Source organism: Hippoglossus hippoglossus, chromosome 4 (genome assembly GCF_009819705.1).
Source record: "Hippoglossus hippoglossus isolate fHipHip1 chromosome 4, fHipHip1.pri, whole genome shotgun sequence".
Classification (NCBI taxonomy): Eukaryota; Metazoa; Chordata; class Actinopteri; order Pleuronectiformes; family Pleuronectidae; genus Hippoglossus; species Hippoglossus hippoglossus.
Window position 1 is genome coordinate 13,962,682 of NC_047154.1, and position 18,889 is coordinate 13,981,570.

Below are 18,889 nucleotides of genomic sequence, written 5' to 3' on the forward strand. Positions count from 1 at the left end.
TCTGCCCGTTATTCGGAGTATGTGTCTGAAAATGGATTAAGTCACTCCAGTTCTTCTGCAAACAACGAGTACATTTCGCTCCTCCATGGTGCATTTATGTAAAGAGCCTATGTGGTTATCTCTACATACCATATGCTACCTGCACGATATTCAATATTGAGGCACTTAAGTCCCTTGTTTATGGCCATGTACCATCTGCGGGTGAGATCAATACAGTGAGATAAAAACAGAGGCATATAAACACTCCTAATGTGATGCCTCTTTTTTTAATGAACAGTTCAACATTTTGGGAAATAATTTGCTTTCATACTAAGATTAGATGAGACCTCTCTCTTATCTGTATGGTAAATATGACTCGGAAGTCGGTGGCCTGTTAGCTTAACTGGGCACAAAGCCTAGAAAAAGGGGGGGGGGGAAAGCTCACGGCTTACATCATTGGACAAAGCTTTGATTTTATGAAACTTTTATGTCTATTTCCCTCATTGAACCATTATCAGGACCCATACTGCCAGACCAACAACAGACTCTGACCACAGAGCTCTAAAAAAAAACCCTCCACACTGCAAAGCACAGACTAAAACTTCAAAGAGCAGCTGCTGTGGTTTGATAAAATTCACCCAATTAGCTTTTAAGAGTTTGGCCGTTGATTACACTTGGTCCCTGTAGCTTTCCGACTGCCATTATCTCAAATCACACACCTCTAATGTGTTGCTCACAGCGGCGCGGTGACAGTCACTTAGGGTCACATTAAAGGGGCCTGAAGGATATGACGAAAACTGGATCACAATAGCAGAGGGGCCAAAGTGTTTTAGCACTGTTTGTTGGACAACCTGCGAGGTCACTAATGAGGAGTGAAGGAGCGGCTCAGACAGGCGAGGAACCTTCCCACACCTGATGCCCCCTTGACGGCCCACGTGCAACAACTGCCTGATTACACATTATATTTCACCACATCCCACCCTCCACCTGAATGTCAGCCCCCATGAGTGGCCAAATGTGTGTCAGGAAGTGTCACATCACCTGAGACTACACTCATGGGGGATGTGGTGGAAAAGGAAATCAGGCGCAGAAATTTCAGCCAGCTGAAAATAACCATCTTGTTTGTAGCAAGGTGCAGGTGGTTGTTCTAAAAATTTGAGGGCAAGTGCAAAGGGGGAATCGATGAAACACATTTCACGCTATAGAAATCGAATCATGGAAGTCACAAAAATCTGGCCTGATAACAGGCCATACAGACCAATTTATTGTCCTTTATCTGGTTGCAAATATTATTTCATATTACTTCTTATTCTACATATGTTTCTTCATCATACAAGACTGGCACTCAGTACAGTGTATACCTGTGCCAAGGCCCAACAGTCCCCTTAGGAAACCATGTTTTAAATTCACTAGATCCAGATTTGGGATCTGCATCAGGATCCATGAATTATTCTCTGAGAAATAAACAAAAGTGTGGAAATACCACCACTGTCTCGATGTTAAAGACAGTAAAAAAAGTAATAATAATATAATAATCCTGGATCGGCCCCCTGATCTCAATCTGCACCAAAACTGAATGGGTTCTTCCTTGGGTCACCCGCTTCACAAAATGTCATGGAAATCAACTGAATAGTTTTTGCTTAATGCTGCTCCCAAACATGATAAAGTCCTTGGCAGAGGTAATAAAATGAAATGTTCCAACAGGCACTACATAGAGACTGTATGAGAAACATACTGTATGTGTGATGCATCTAGATTCAGAATAGGAATGTTCAGTAAGACCAGGACCTTTAGGAGTTATTAATCAAAATGCAGAGGGAGCACGGGGCACAGAACAATATTCTGTACGCACATTATGACTCAGCTGTGTCAGTTATTGTATTTCCTCATTTGTTTGGACAGTACTCGTGCTGTATAGGTTATCTTATAGCTCTGTACAAACCGAACGACAACAATAAATGTAACTGAATGGCAGCTCTGTCGAGAGTAAGGAACACAGACGCTTATAAATACTGTAGAAGCCCTGGAGAAACAGTAAATGAATGTGTTACTATGGGAAGTCTAATTGCAGCTATAACCTCTAAGTTTGATCAGTGACTCTCTCAAATACAGCCACTGCGTATTATACTGTTCTGTATTATACCGAGTGCAGTAGCTGGTGCCAACATCTACATATTTAATTTACAACTTTCTATTACACACAGCGGCAAACAGAAGCGGCACATGTGCAGATGTGATGCGAGTGGGATATTACACTTTTATGGATGTAGCATCAAGAAACACAGACAAAGGCAAAACACCAAAAGCTTATAGAAGCAAGTTCTTAAATCACTAACATTCAAAAATATCCACGTGAGAAGAATGAAGCATAATTTTAGACGCCTTTTATTCCGCGCAGGCTGCATTATAATAAATTGTATCTTATTTTAATTATCCCCTGACCATCAATCACATTTAGCAGGATCCTCTTCTTTTTCTAAAATGTATGCTGTTAATTCACACTCAGGTTTTCCCGCTGAGCGTTTACTAAAGGGCATCCCCTCACTGAGACAATAAGAAATGATTAAGGATGCAATAACTAAACAAGCAAAACTTTTCCACTGCACTCCATCAGTTTATCCCTCGTTCCTCTGCATCTATTGTTGTTTCTATATTATTTATATTTAGCTCCTGTCTATCTGGAAATTGAATGTATTTAATGACGACGTTTTTTACCTACAGAACCCACAGATTCTACTGCATTTTATAGATGCGTTAATGCTAACAGTGCATGTTTCACACATCTTGCATGTAAGCAGTGAATTCCCTTTAGTTCCCTTCCCTTTCTGTATTCTTTTAATTGTTTTATTTCAAGTGTACATATGTGTATTAAAACACTGTATATATAGCTTTTCACATTTCATTTATTTCATTGGGTCATCCATATTTCATTCATATATCCACACTAATAGTTATTGCTCCCAGTGTGCAGTGTTGTGCTGTACTTGACCTTCATTTAATGCATCCATTCACTGTAAATTCATTTTTATTCTATGATTCTTTGAACGATAAATGTTAAATGGACTGTAAATGCCTGTGTCTTGCCATCGACCTTCCGATTAGTAGACGACCCGCTCGACCTCCTCCTGAGCCGCAGCCGCCACAGCTGTATGTCCCTGCTGGCTTTATTAAAGTTTCATATTTTCAGTATGCAACCATTGTGCCATAAACACTGAGGGACCTCAGTTCGAACAGCTCAATTAGCTGCAAACCTGTTCAACAGACATTTGACAGTGAACATACAGAGCAAATGTGGAGGAGTTTGTGCTTTACAGTGGACATATATCTGACAGAGTGCTGAACCTAAAAAGCAAAACAATTTTATTATAGTATAACATTTAATTTATGTTATTTATCAGGTTTACAAATCAGTATTTTTGCCTTTAATTGCAGCCAGGTTAGACATGTAGACTTCAGATGATGAAAAGACGCTTCTCAAAGGGATCCTACTGCTGTGATGACCTTCCAGGAAAAACCATTACACGTCAGTAATGATCAGCTCTACTAATAGAACCAACACACTGCTGTGGTCCAATCCATGGAAGGTGAGGCCACCTAATGGATAACTTGGGCCAAGAGGTGATGCATTATCTCAGCTCTACGATGTAATTATAAAATGTTGACAATTCGATTGAGAATGTAGACGTGTACAAGTCATAAACAGAAGTAGAAATATCAAGCACCTGTACGGAGCAGGGAGAAAAAACACTGTAATGAAAAAAACATCATTCCTTCTAAGAGTTATGTTGATTAGTCCTGACATGTGTGAGGAAGTGATGGACTATTTTTCAAATAAGAAATACTCCCTTACGTTTAGGGCACAAGGGGGAGAAAATGTAGTGTGCAACATGGGAAATGTCTCATAAAAAGTCAATGATGTTTCGATGTTGTGTAAACAGAGAGTGTCACGGGTGTCAATGAAACTACTCTTGAAATTGTTCAGGAAAAGGATATTATCATCTTCTTCAGTGGGACAACTATGAAAACCCCAGTGCCCTAAAATACTTTGTTTGCAGTATAACAATGTGATACTGTTACACTGCATACAATTTTTAACAAGATGGCCTCCTGAACCATTAGATGTGAATCGTATTTTACAGCTTGCAGCAGATATTGTGAGTTAAAGCAGTAATTTGTTTTCTCCAAACACGACTCTGAGTGTGTATGTTTGACAAAAAGCTGGAAAGAGCCTTAACAGCTTATTTCACAGTGTGAGACATTCCGCATTTACTGTATTGCTGTATAAACTGTATAGTGCCACTAAACTACAGTATTTATACACTGCACCTGCTGTAAACATGCCTTCAACTATCAAAGCAGATCTACAGTGCTCTTCTGAATGATGTCTTAAAATGTGTTTGAGATCATTCAAAGGTTTGAATCGCAAGCAGCTACTCACCGGGTGCGATATATAAAAAAAATATACTTCACTGCATATTTTATGATTTTTGTTGTTGTAAATTGAATATAATATTGATACACTGATATACTTATGGGTTACTATGATATACTTATCAATACATTCATCCTAATTAGTTTAGAGCATACAATCATTCAATACTTTTGGTATATAGTGTCTGTTCATTTACTCCACCCTCATATAATTGGAATCATTTGCACATATACACATTATTGCTGTGTAATCACTTTACAATAAGGAAAAAATACATACAAGCAACCAACATTTACATTTTGACAAATGTATCAACAAAGCTAGAAGGAACCAATGTTCTATTGGAAATATAGGCCCGTTCTAAACAGAAATATATTGCTAACCGAACTGTCCTTTACAATCATTCCTATTTTCATTGCTCAAATCCAGCACTTTATGCACAGTGTGGTGAAATTAAATATTAACCGGTAAATGGATTTATTACCTGACACATAAATCAATGTTTGCTGAATGAGGCTTAACTTTTCCTGATGTAAATGAGAGGACAATCAGTCTGTCCTCTCAACATCCACAACAATGGAGTCTGCTGTCCTTGGACAAGAGTATGTCCATTATCTATAATTCAATTGGTTGGCTTCTTAACAGAATGACTGAGACAGGAACACTATGTTGTCTGTGCCTTGTGATCTAAAAAACATGTTTTGTCCTCGATGAAAAAAACACATTAATGGAGCTGAGTCGATCTGAAACAAACTTTGACAAGTACAAAGTGTGTGAGTGTTTGGAACAGTAATAGAAAATGGAACATTTGATCCCAGCTCCACCCATGTAGCCTATAAGGCCTGTACACTTGTTCTACATATCAGCAGCAATTCAACAGTGAAATCCTGTACATGAAATAATGCATTTGCTTAAACTGTCTGACTCAGATCTGCTCGTATTAATTAGAAACACTACATGACTTTGTTGAGATACCCATTGCAAACATAATGAAAACTGAAATGCATCCATTTCTAAACAAACTATCTGGTTTACAGTCACCACCAGTATAGTGACAGAAGGTAGAACCCGATTCTACAGTCTGACAATGCAAATTTGTCCAATTTCTTCCTTTTGTAACGTATTCGACTGAGTTTGTTCTCGTTGAATTGATGTTTGATTGGTCTGTATCTAAGGTTCCACATTAACCGGTGACAGGAGGCTTTTAATAATGTAGGAACCTATAGCATTAAAGATTATTGATCATATTTTGAAATCAGTATGTCCTCCAAACAATAGAGCTGATTTTCACAGAAGAATCGGTTAATGAGCTACAGTCAGGTTCAGCTTGGTCCTGAACAAAGCCAATAAATAATAAAGCATTCAAACCAATTTACCGCCATCCCAATGAGTGTTATTATTAATCAGTGAAATTAAAAAGAATAGATCAACAAACGACAATAACGTCAGATTAAAATATAGAAAAACCTTGATTTTGAGGGTGATAAGTGAAAAGTGATTAAATAATTAACAAGACATTCAAGCGCGATTGATCCAAGCAATGGTCAATTCTCCCTCACACAAAAAGTTGATTTGATCAATTTTAGCACAAAGCTGAGCAGTAACAGGGGATAGTAGGAGACTGCATGGCTATAATTTAAGCCTGTACTTCAGTGAAAAGAAAACAGAGATGTAAGATGATGAAGTCAACTGGCAACACCGTGTGTGCCTCCAGTCGCCTGTCATCTGCAACACAAACACTGATTGTTCAAACTGCCGCTTCCTTTTGTTGTCAGACTCCCATGACTTGAGAAAACAGGCTGCTGTGCCACAGTTCTGATGGATTAGTTATCTGAATGCATCACCACAGGCCTTAAAGTGAGGCCATTTTTCAAGAAGATAAAGAACGTGCCACTTCACAGATGGGCAACACAACCAAGTCTTGACATTTTAGCATCTGAAACCTCCATCAATACCTCGTCTCACACACACACACACACACTTCCTTTCTATTCACTGCAGCAAATGCAGCCTTGATTTCCTTTTCGTAATTAAATCCTCCCTCATTAAGGTAACGATCGCTGCCTCTCCCGACATCTGAGCCCGAGCAGGGGAAGGATTTCTTTTCCCAACACTTGAGATTTGATCATTATCTGCTTTATGCCTATTTAGTAATTAGAAGAAGTCATTCAAGTGTGCCTCCATGTGGCCCCTTGTAGTGACACCTGCTCTGCCACTGGCTCTGCAGCACTTTGAATGTGAATGTTTGAAATCTACTTGTACGAGTCTGACTCTAATCAGTTCCTCTCCTGTTCCCTCATCATGTTGCACTTGTAAAAAAAAAAAAAACCTAAAGTGAAGAGATTGGTGCTCCTGTAATTTTGGTATCATGTCATCATGATTTGGAGGCTGGTGAGTGGAGCTGAGAAACAACCTCCATGTCAGGACCAAACATTGAGGGGGAAAAACATGGATCTGCTCAGGAAGAGTCTATTTTTCCCCACTAAATCAAACATGCAAAAACTTTTAATTGAGAAATGTAGAATCAGAGCCCTGCACAACTGAGGGCTGTTTTGTTCCAAGTCGCACAAAAGCTTCCCAACCCTCCTCTTCCTCCCTCATCAACATTATCCCCATCCAGACTGACTGCACCCTGCTCCTTCAGGGTGGCACACAAATATTAGCCTCTGCCAAAATAATGCCTCAGCTGTCGAATTGAGGCGACAAAGATCAATGCAGTCGACAAAACTGCTGCGGAGCTCAGGGTTATTTATTTATTTATTTTAAACTAACACCTGTTAGACAACGCGCACGCATCCTACCTGCAAATGGAGGGCTCCTTTCCATTTCGCTCACCTCTCCACGGACAAACATGTAAAATGTGGCAGCAGACTACACGAGCACGTCCGCCACTTCTTCCCACAGCCACTACTGAGGGGGAGAGGGAGGGGGAGAGGGAGAGGGAGAGAGAGAGAGAGAGGGAGAGAGAGAGAGAGAGATAGAGGTAAATCCGGGGAATTAGAGCAACCCTTTGATTCACAGCACCAGAAAAACTACAATAAAAGCTGCTGTTGTTGTTGTTGTGTTGTTGTGTGACACATTCATGTAACCATTTATTTGTTCATCTCCACTACAGGTGACCTACTTGTTGCCTCCCCCTGGATGGTCAAACAAGCAGCCATAACCTGGAAACCTTCATGCTGGTAATAACAGGCTGCTGCACTTTATAATTGTATGACTCACCTGTTGTAACAGTGAGCACACACACACACACACACACACACACACACACACACACACACACACACACACACACACACACACACACACACACACACACACACACACACACAAAAAACAGGATCCTGACTCGACCCACAGTGCATGAGGGGATATGAATTACAATACAAAATACAACATCATTACAAATTCAAAATAACTTACTCACGTCATGCAGTGGATGAATGGAGCTTTTAAAGTGAGTGTGTGTGGTTCATGAATAAGCGTGTGTCTGTGTGTAATAACCACTAGGTGCCGCTAGGTGGCAGTAAACGCACGTGAAATGTATTGATAAAGTCACTTCTGCGTTTCTCATTAACTGTGTGTTTATGGTTAATGGCTTTGACAAATCAATGATTTTTCCATTTAGCACTGCTTTAACATTTAAGAAAGGAAATTCCTAATAAAAATAAATTATTTCTTTAAACAACACCAAACCAGTGAGTCCTGGAACTTAAATGCAGAGCATATGTTACCTATTTTATGTTATTATTTTATATTTTATTTTATAGTAATTGTTCTCTCAAAAATAGCTTTAATCATTATATTTCCCCTTAACTTATATCAACTATTCATTGCCCCTTGTAATTGTCTCTATTTCAGTACTTCATGCCATTGTTATATAAAAATAAAACAAATGTTTTACATCTTCCTCTACATATTATATCGCCAATCTTAATTTTAAATATTATATTAATGAAGCAAATACAGGAAAAAGTGCCTCTAGGCAAATGTTAAGTACAGATCTAATATGAACTGAAGTCTTTTAGGCAATTCAATACATGTACTGTAAGTATTACATTTATTAAACAGTCAAATAGCCAATTATATACTATTATACCCTCATCATAGACACACATTGGAACGTTAGTTAAAATTATATGATTATAATGACGATAATGACGATAATGACGATAATGACAATAAAATGATAATAATAATAATTTATGACATATGTGGTGATCCATTTATTGTTATAACATATATAATTATTACTATTATTATTATTATTATTATTATTATGGGGGGGGGGCTTCCCGATATTTGACGTGGTCCAACTCTCGCGATATCTCGGTGTCTCAGCGACTACCCCGTCCTGGTTACTCCAGTTTCTCCGTTGAGAAACATCAACAGTAACCCGGGAAAGGTAACCTCAGAGGCGGGTAGCAACACCTCCTTCTCGGCGTGTGTCGGCTGAGCTGTGAACCCGATCACCTGGACCCTCGGCGGGACGACAACAATGGCTGCATGTCGCTAGAAAAAGTTGCTAGCTTAGTTGGCACAACTGCGAGCTAGCATTGGTTTGCTAACGTTAGCCGGCTAACGCTAACGTTAGCAAACATACAGCTGATCGAAACCGAAGCAGCCCGGAGAAGTTAGGATCTTATCATGAGGACGTCGGCATGAATGTGGACATTTAGACGCCGGGGATCACTTCACTGCAGGTACGTGTTATGGCTCCTAAAAGCGGTGTTTCTGACTAGTTGACAAACTCCCGAGTTGGCGGCGGCCCCGACTATACCCTGGATCGAAAGCATTTGGAAACAAGTCATCTCGAAGTCAGATGTTAAAATGAGTGGGAGACACAATCTTTTGACATGCAGCGATTGTGCCAGATAAGCAAACTTGGTTATAAGAAAAAGTTGAGGTGGTGTCAAATAAGAATCAGTTATTTGAAAGATAAGAATACAATGGTTGTCGGTTCCACACCCGAAAGTAGATAAACGATGGTTTGTGTTGTGAGTATTTCCTGGACACGGGGTTTCAGTCGCAGCCCTTCACAGCTTATTTCTCTCTGATATGAGTTGCATGGACATTACTTGATGTTTAACTAAGTCTTATAAGAGATGGACGTGCTTAATAATAATAGCACCAATGACAGATTTCCCCTTTTACAGATCCAGATGCATGATCAGGGTGAAACTACACAATTCAGCCTCTCTGTGTGAAATGTTGAAAATACTAAATGACTGAATGAGAGTTTAACTTGTCAGCGACGTATCTGGGGACATAGGTGTGACGTCAGGGCGATGTAAAGTTGTATAAACGTGACTTAATACGCTGGGGAGAAGGCGATCGAAGTTGATGTCAATAGAAGCCGTGTTAGGTCAAAGATGGCACGTGTCTCTTCACTGTCCGACCTGTGTGTAGAGCAGCGGTTTGCTCTGTGGTGACTCCGGTGATCAGCAGGTTTTACACAAGTCTCGGTTCCTACATTCATGGTTTTGGGATGCGGCGCCCACGCATCGGTGGCAGCACTGAGCCACTCCTGCTGCTATTGGAGCAAAGAAGTAGATTTGCGCCATCTTGGATTGTAGATATTCGCTTTTAATGGAACTAACTCGGACTCCACCGGCAAAACTTTTCCTTTTTTCTTGTCACTCAATGCTCTCCCGCCTTCGTCTTTTCGTCCCCTGACATGTCGCTGGTGGCGTCGCCTCCCTCTCGACAAGTTTGTAAATTCAACATACCATTTGTTGTTATTGAACTTTACAAAAACGACAAAGCAAACACAGGACCGGTGTGCAGTGCTACGGTGTCAAGCTTGCTGCCTGTAGACTCTTTGGTTGGGGATCAGCTGACGACTGGAGATAACATCAGGGCATTTGTCTGCACAAACATGATGTACTGACGATTAGTTGGCTTTTTACATGGAAGTGTAATGGCGTCTGCACTCTAAAGCTCAAATCACGGTGTGAGCTTAAATTCATAGTCTTGATGACAGCCGGACCACTTTGGTTCCTTTTAATAACATTCGTTTAACGGTCATGTCAGTATCAGATTTTATTGCCAAGCATGTGTACACATACAAGGGATTTGCTGTGGTGTATTTGTGCAAGTATACATATTTAGAAATAGGAAACCGATTTAATGTTAAAAAAAAAGTACCAGGGGAGGGATTGTGAAATATGTTGTAAGTAAATATCAGAGACTGGATTGTGCAAAGTATAGTTGGATGTAAACTCCCACTAAATGTTTAGTATGTCTGCTGTCAGATTTAGTAAACATAATTCAGTCAACACTATCTGGTTTGCTGATTGGTGTATGTAGCAGTCATTGGTGTTATACCTATGAGTTAACACAGAGGGCTGTTGCTAAGAAATGCTGTTGATGCAGAAACATTAGTTTCCTTCCTGTTTGCGCTCGGTGTGACGTGACCACCTCAGGGCTGTATCATGTGATTGTTATATGAGTAAGTTTGACTTCTAAAGAACTTCTGGGAAACTACTTATGACTCACAGATTGTGAAAGAGGTCTTATAGATTGTACTTGTTTAGATCCAAGGTATGATTAACTAACACAGTGTTTACTCAGTGAGACTTTTTCCTAATTAGAACGAAACATTTGTTCCTGGCATTAGGAGAGCAGTGACTAGGTGGGACCAGACTCTTGTACTCAGCTTTGCAGGTGTTTTAAGTAAATATCACATGGCTGACGTGTCTACAGTGCTGCTTACCTTTGCTCATAGAAATCTATTGAGGAATGTTCGGCTGTAGAACCTGTTTTAAATGGCATGGTGACAATAATCTGCTGTCAACGGGCTGTCATAACAGGCTGGTGTGAATTAAAGCTCGCTCTTCTGTCGCTTTTCTTTATTGTCTCTAACACTTGTTTCTGTCCGGGTCGTTTTTTGGTATTCCTTGTTTTGATTTTACCTGATTGTGATACACCACTGCATTTTTCTGCAGATTGTGCATATGATATACAATAGAATAGTACAACAGTGAATACATTATATGAATTGTTGTGTTGATCTCTCATTTGTTTTAACTGTCATTATTTTTTTTTAATTATTTGCCTGTTTAATTTTGGGTACAGGTGAATGGGAGAGATGAGGCGCAGCAGGAGGACTGAGGTGTCTGTCAAAAGCTCTGCTCAGCAGCTCACCGATCATAATATTGGGACAGGTGTGTAATAAATTATAGTAAAATTGTAGTAATGTTTATTCTCAGTTATTATAATTACTTTATTTGAAATTCACAATTTAGATGTATCATGTTTTTTTGCATAGCAGGAGATTCTCATGTGTTATAATGGATTTTCTATTTATTCTTTTTCAGAGCTGACAACTGCATGGAAAAGTTTGGCTCAGTCCAAAGCTGCTGTAAGTATGATAAGAAGAGTGTTCTGCTGAATCTGTTCAGAAAGAATTACCATCCTTACTCTAATTGAGGGATAAGGACAGTGATATCAAATAATGATAAATGGCTCCTTTTTGTGCTCACATAATCCAAGAAAGCTGACATGTATTTTCTCTGGGTAGTTGCGGCATATAGAAAACCATATAGAGGCAGTTCCAGGGACTGGGGTTCTCTTGCACTCAGTCATGGACCCCCCCAAGGACAAAGTGTCCCGGACTGTCCGCTGCAGGGGTGAGTAACTCCAAAACTTAAAGTTACATTTTGCAAAATAGCATTGTTAAATAGTTAAATTACATTCTTATATCCACAACAATTTTAACATTGCCCTCTCTGTTCTCAGATGGGCAGCAAGCTAACAGAGGGTCTTCAAAGTGCAGGGGGCGAAGTCAGCAGAGTCCAGAAAAGAGCAGCTCACGCAGCCCACTGCGAAATACCACCCAGGACAGCAATGTCTGCAGGAACAACTGTGTGGAGTTCAGGGAACCGCTGGCATCATACAGGTATAAATACTGCACTATACTGCATTTATGAAACACCCTGAGTCACCACTCTTTATCTCTCCTCATGGGTAATAGTCCCTTTCTCCAGATCTTCTATGAAAATGAAGCAAAAAGCACAAGATTTTATGTATACTAATATTATTATTATTATGATGATATCAGTATTTTAAATGATATGGAAATGAATGATACCACTGCAGTCATCTAGTGTTGTGTGGTTGTCAGGTGCTTGTTTAAATGTGACACATCAGAAGAGCTCTTTCACCTAAATAACTGTCAGTCACCAATGCTCTTGGATTTTCAAGACTTGTATTCACAGACCATATGTTCTTGACATCTCCGCTTAACTACCTGCAGCTGAATAGCTTACAGATACTTAGGTAGCTCAAGGCTTTGCAACACTTCCAAACCTTGATGTTTTGTTACTCAGGGTAACAGAATTACTTGATTTTTAAATGCACATATGTTGCACATTCAAAGTAAATTATATTAGTTGAAATGTTTTTATTTGCTCACAATTTGTGTTTTTGAATTTTAGTTGTTAGATTAGGCAAGGATTTGAAATGAAATGTCAGAATTGTTTATGTTTGACTATTTCCTGCATATGACAAATGAGTCCATGGCATTCAGACCCCTTTTTAATGTTATTGTTCTTGGAGAATCACTAGTAATATTCTACCTTCCGGTCTGTCGGTGAGGGTGTGTAAGATTTACATTACCATAATTTAAAAATTAAACATTAAACTCACTGCTTAAAAATATTATTAATCATTAAACTAAAGTGACATCTTGACTGAATGTCTTTTCCTCCTCCTATACCCTTTGACTACTCATGAATGTTTTATTCAGTACACTCAGTAAATCTTGATCCTCTTCCTGATCCCTTGTAATCTGGTTTGTCTCCAGAGGGGCCACCCCTCCACCACATCCATCCGCTCAGCTGGAGTCCTTCAGCCTGCAGTCAGTGCCAGGGTCTTCATACCCATCCTCAGATCCTCTGCTCAGCCAGCTGGTCTACCAGAGGGACACCAGAGACAAGCAGACGGACAGGGACCTGGACAGCACACACTCCTCAGCTCTGGAGAGCACCAAGGTCCGCTACCTCAATGATCAGCCAGCGTTGGACACCCTGAAAACGAATGGAATCCATTCACATCTCACAGATGTAAGATCTCCTTTATGGGAGGGGGCTGAGGAGGATAGCACTCCCAAAGCACAACTGGGCATGGACAGCCAACAGTCAAGCCCGTGTCTAGCTCCAGCCCCGGGCTCTGTACCCCGAGGGGAGAGCACTCCCTCCACCAGCCCTGGCTCGGCTTCTCAGAGGCTGGAAAACCTAAGGCGACATCAGCCTGATGATAAACTGGAGAAGCTCAAAGAGCGTATTCGAAGGCAGAGGCAACATCTGGAGGAGGCTGCAGAGAGAGAGAGGCTGCTGGGTTTTCTGGAGCAGCCTATTATGGCAGCTGTGGGGACTAACAAAGCTGGTACCAACAACATACCCACAGCCAAAATACGGAAAGTAGCAGCTGCACCCCCTGCTCCTATATACAAAGGTAACTTCACTATAAGATTCAACCCTTTACTTTTAACTTTCTCAAATACTTAAGTGTTTTGGGAATGTAGATTTCAGCCATTTAGTGGGAAACCATGGGCTGCAGGTTGAATCTTCTATCCTTTTGCGCTCAGGTTTCAACAGTACTGAGACAAAGATTCGGACCCCTGATGGGAAAGTGTGGAAGGAGGAGGAGTTTCTTAACCTCAGCAGGGACGTATACAGGGACCTGTCAAGAGAGCTTGCTGGTAAGCACACATCACAAACATTTCTTCTCATAGCTGTTAGTACTTTTTCGTAGAATTTCTGCTTTGGCCCGAGGCCACGGCTCTCGTGGGTAAGAGCATCTCTGAATTTGACTGTATGTGGGAAATGACAGTGATTGGTGATCTTTGAAATGCTTGGGTCTCTGTTTGTTCCCTATGGTATTGAGTAAAGAGATGTCTGAACATTTTCATTGGATTAAAAAGTTTATGATTGCACATGAATGCACCATTCTGACAATCTGCATGGAAAAATCAATTTGGATAGACTGTACCAAAAAAAGTCTAGAGTATATGGAAAACATAGATTCGTATTGATCTGCTCAGAATCTTTGAAACAATATCAGATTTTTTTTTAGTTTTCAGCCAACTGTTCTTTCTATTTTGAGAAATGTATGCCAGTTTATTTGTTTTGTGGTTAATTCTCTGCATGTGTCTACTATGTACAGAGAGCCCCAGATCGAGGCATCAGCAGCAGAGGGAAGAGGGAGCAGACAGGTCCAAAGAGAGGAGGCCCCCCAAACCAACCAGGAAGGTCCACAGAGCTGCCCCTGCCTCTGACCTAAATGCAAAACCAGGTATAATAATCCTATTTTATGTATGAGGGCCAACCCGCCTTCTGATCTATTTTTAATTAGTGACAGGAGGAAAGCTAAGCATGTGTGACAGTATGGCAGGATTTTGTTGCGGGTCAGTGAATTTGCCTGAAAACCAAGAACCCCAAGTGTTGAACCGTCTATGTGATTAGAAGCTTTTTCTCAACTGGCTTTGCTGTTTAAATGTCTGTGACTGATAAATTATGACTTTCATCTTAGTCTTTATTTATATATTTCCTATAATTTGGTCATTCTTTTGCTTGCAAAAAAATCTTTACTTTTGATCCAAATGAGTTAATATCATAAATGCCTCAAACAGACAGCAAAGACCAGTTTTTGGACTCCAGTATTTGGTGTGTTCTTTCCTTGGACTCAGTTGTACCATGTGTGGGTTCTAGTACATGAGCTAGAGCTGTTTCTGGCTGATGGGGTTGTGTTAAGACTCTAATCCCTGAAAAAATGCCCAGTATGTATGACATGCTGTTTGTGACCAGCAAGTAGCTACAGATGCCCACACAGAAGATCTATTGCAACGTACTGTGCTAACACAGCCTTCCTCTGACAGCTGAGAAAACAAACTTCTCCTCATTTACACAGATTATTCTGAAGGCACACATGTAAACATGATCACTAGCTATTTTGACCTGTGTGTCTGTGCAGACCTTGGCATAAACCAAGGCTTTGTTTGGTACATAAAGATGTGAGCATGGTGTGATCATCTCGCATTAAAATACTGTCCCAACATCCTGTGCTCCAGCTCCCTTTCACTCTGTGCTTAGTGTCTTCATGAGTTTCTTCCAACTTTGGTTTCCCCTCATGTCTCTGGCTGGGTTCTGTTTCATGCTGGCCCAGTGCTATAAATAGCTCCCTGAAATCTGTGGCCAGGTTCAGTTGGCTCATCCACCCAGGAAAAAAACAGCTGCTTAGTTAGTGGATGTGCAGTTTCATTACCAGGAACTGCTCTTTAGAATTATACAGTCAAAGTGAAAGGAGACACTGCTGTTTTCGAAATGTAATTTTCCAAATAAATAACTGTTAATACTCATTGTACCGGGCTGAGAGACAACAAAGTTTTGTGGAATAAAAACAAATGTATATGACTGTTATTAGGAGCAAGGAGGAAAATATACTCTGCATGTTCCTTTTGTAAAATCACCTCTCCCACACAGCACCTTCAGTAACTTGATAAAGGAAAGTGATTCAAAGTCTCATGTTCTTTTTCCTATTATTAGGTCTGGGTTAAGTGACCATTTGACTTTGTCCTGCTAAACCTCTGCACCTTGTTGATCAAATGCTTTTCTCCATATCTTTTGCTCTCTGCAGTATTACTCGGTGACATGTCTTGTTATCTACATTATATGCAAACCAATGTTCCATAAGGTCAGCGTGAGCTATAATGAATTGCAATGCTCTTCATCAACAACATCATGTGTGTTTCTCCTCCTCTGCAGTGATCAGCCCTGCATCGTGGCGGGACGGCCAGAAGCTGGTGAAGATGGTTCTGGGTCCAGTTCCGCAGCTGCCGAGGGAAGATGACAGATCCCATCCAGTTGATGGACTGAGCAGAACAGGTGGGACCTGGAGACTTAAGCTCTTACCCTCATAAACATACTACTACAGCCCTGTCTTATTTTGCTATGTTAGCAAATCTTATGATACAAACAGCTGACTCAGCTGACATAAAATCCATTTATCTCTGCTGTGATCATTTGTCCAATGGTCTTCTTGGAGTAGAAAGAAAAAAGGGAAAAAAGGACATAGACAGCAAAGGCGATTAACTTTCAACTAGGATTTAAAGAGCTACTGAAAACGTCTCAGCTTTGTGTCAAAAATGTCTTCTCTGCATTATTTATGTCCCATGGTGCATTGGGTTAGATTCACTGAGGTGTAAATTAGGTTTTACTCCCGACTTTCAATCTTCAGTCTCCTCAGTCTGTTAGACTTGTGTCCTCATTTTTACTTAAATCTGTTTTGTTAAGTTTTTAATATAGAAAAGAGTTTTGACATGAAGACTGACAATAGAGCCAGACAAAATAATATCAATAAATGAAGAGTCTGTAGCTGCTGCGGCACTCACACCATCAAATTCTATCTCACATGTACACACACAAACACACACCTCCGTCTATTTGTACGTCTGTATTTTCTAGCTACATGTTTACTGGGTACCATTGACCAGAAGGAATAGAGATCGACTGGTTGTTCTGGTTGGATGCACAATTAGAAATGGCCTGATTTTTTTTTTTCAGCGGTGACTCCCAGTGCAGTGTGTGTACTCTGGGGAATAGCGGAGTGGGCCAGGGAGATGCAATGAGCCTCACTATGACCATGTTCTAAGAACACAGTGTGGGATTAGATCCTGTAAACTCTTCAATTTGGCCCAGATTAGAGTTGCCATGGCAAGCCAGCCCCCCAAGCCTTATTTAGTCGCATTCTGTCTGGGTCTAGTGCTTTAGTTGTGGAGGATTTTTTTTATTTGCTGCAGTCACATGTTGGGGCATCCAGTGTTTTTTTTGAACTATGACAAACCTGTTTATTACAGACATTGATCATAGATAAACAGCAAAGTAGTTCATAGAATTTTAGATAAAAAAAAAATTCTGTTTAGCAGCATACTCTGTTATCTGTGTGTATGTTTCTTTCTATTATCGAATTGATTACCGGTTAGAACTGTAACATCTTGCCTTTCTGTAAATGTCCGCCAGCTTCCCATCACCTCTCCAGTTCAGAGCCACGCTCAAAATCCAGCCGACGATCTCGACCCAACAGCACAGAGAGGCCTCGCAGTGGTTTCCAGGAGCAGTCAAAAAGCCCCTCCGCAACCACATCTTGCCGCTTCTCTGCGGCTCAGGACAAGGCGCCGGTGGGTGTAAGCACAGACCTTTTGTCAGCAGACATTCAGGGAATACTTGATGACCTTCAGCTGGAGTGTAAAGCAGCTGAGAAGGAGGAGAGGGCCCGGCAAAGGTCCCGAGGAGGGAGCAGTGGTAGGAGAGGGAGAGGGGGATCAGGGTCACGAACAAGAACTCCAATGTCTGCTTGGGGAACTACTGCGGCCACAGGTAGCTCCTCAAGAGGATGCCGCAGTGCCAGCCCCACCACACACAGACCAGAGTCTGCCAACATGACTGATACAGGGCACAAAAATCGACACTATGATGCGGATGCCGTTCGCCACTACATCATCCGGCAACAAGAGGAGAGAAAGAGGCGTCTGGCGGAGGAGAAGAGGGCACTGAGGGAGGAGACGGAGAGGAGAAACCAGAGACTGCAGGAGCTCTACAGGAAGCAAAGAGAAGTCGCTAGAACAGTGGCTGTTCCCATCGACCCACCTGTGGCTCCTGTACAAAAGCGACTTCAGGAGACCTACAACAAACTGCTGTTGGAGGAGGCCGAGCTCGGCGAGGACGTCACACAGATGCGCCCTGCGGCTCCTTCTAGTCAAATGGTATTCTACATACAAAACATTTTATAAATTATCAATCACTGTAACAATATATGAATCCTGGGTAGAATTATTAACTTTTTTAAATGTGTCAATAAACTCTAAAAGAACTGAAAGAAAATCTGTGTTTTAACATGTTTGTTTACGTGTTCTTCCGCAGAGACCAATGTACCAGCCCTCTGGGGAGTCTGACAAAGAGAACAAAAGACTAGATGCCCCACTTAGCCCCTCGAGCAGCGACAGGTCTTTAAATGATCAGCCGGCTCCATTGTACAGGTACACACACACACACATACTCACAAAACTCTCTGTTCTGCTCACTAACTCACCAGAATAACAACTTCACCACACAAATCTTCTATCTCTCGGAAATAAAGTTTGGGTGGGATCACCTGACTCTGTCAAACAGAGCAGCTGCTTGTTCTCAGATGCTTGTTTCTTATGAAAACCCCTTGCAAGTCCCCCAGAAGCCTTTTTCCCCTCAATTTTAGTACATGATTTAACAAAAACACCATAGGGCACTATTAATATTATGAAATCTATATATAATACAGTGAAGATTACAGTATATAATGATGTTACACATAACAATCATTGCCCTCTGAGTATTTGGAGAAATTATGTTTGCTTTGATTTATCGTTTTCCATCTGTTTACTGTCATGATTTTGCAAGCCTCATTGTGCTCTGACATTAACAGTTACTGTATGTATCAGGCTTT

At 40.8% G+C, this 18,889-nt stretch overlaps 2 protein-coding genes across 5 annotated transcripts in view; one reads left to right on the plus strand and one right to left on the minus strand.

The window, feature by feature from the left end:
- The window catches only part of LOC117760173 (voltage-dependent R-type calcium channel subunit alpha-1E), an 88,212-nt gene extending 80,887 nt beyond the window's left edge, over nucleotides 1–7,325 (minus strand). For all 3 annotated transcript variants that reach the window (XM_034582999.1, XM_034582989.1, XM_034582998.1), the window contains exon 1: nucleotides 7,213–7,325. The gene's annotated coding sequence lies outside the window, so the exon portion shown is untranslated. The remainder of the gene's footprint in view (nucleotides 1–7,212) is intronic.
- A 1,407-nt stretch (nucleotides 7,326–8,732) lies between these two features.
- The window catches only part of cep350 (centrosomal protein 350), a 31,968-nt gene continuing 21,811 nt past the window's right edge, over nucleotides 8,733–18,889 (plus strand). The window contains exons 1-11 of one of the 2 annotated variants that reach the window (XM_034582403.1): nucleotides 8,733–9,114; nucleotides 11,489–11,577; nucleotides 11,731–11,774; nucleotides 11,934–12,042; nucleotides 12,152–12,311; nucleotides 13,218–13,867; nucleotides 14,001–14,114; nucleotides 14,579–14,707; nucleotides 16,177–16,296; nucleotides 17,431–18,173; nucleotides 18,331–18,446. In XM_034582403.1, the coding sequence (XP_034438294.1) occupies nucleotides 11,493–11,577; nucleotides 11,731–11,774; nucleotides 11,934–12,042; nucleotides 12,152–12,311; nucleotides 13,218–13,867; nucleotides 14,001–14,114; nucleotides 14,579–14,707; nucleotides 16,177–16,296; nucleotides 17,431–18,173; nucleotides 18,331–18,446 (2,270 nt within the window). In that variant the 5' untranslated portion in view covers nucleotides 8,733–9,114; nucleotides 11,489–11,492. Of the gene's footprint in view, nucleotides 9,115–11,488; nucleotides 11,578–11,730; nucleotides 11,775–11,933; nucleotides 12,043–12,151; nucleotides 12,312–13,217; nucleotides 13,868–14,000; nucleotides 14,115–14,578; nucleotides 14,708–16,176; nucleotides 16,297–17,421; nucleotides 18,174–18,330; nucleotides 18,447–18,889 lie in introns of both variants that reach the window. The other variant, XM_034582404.1, reaches the window with a different exon arrangement.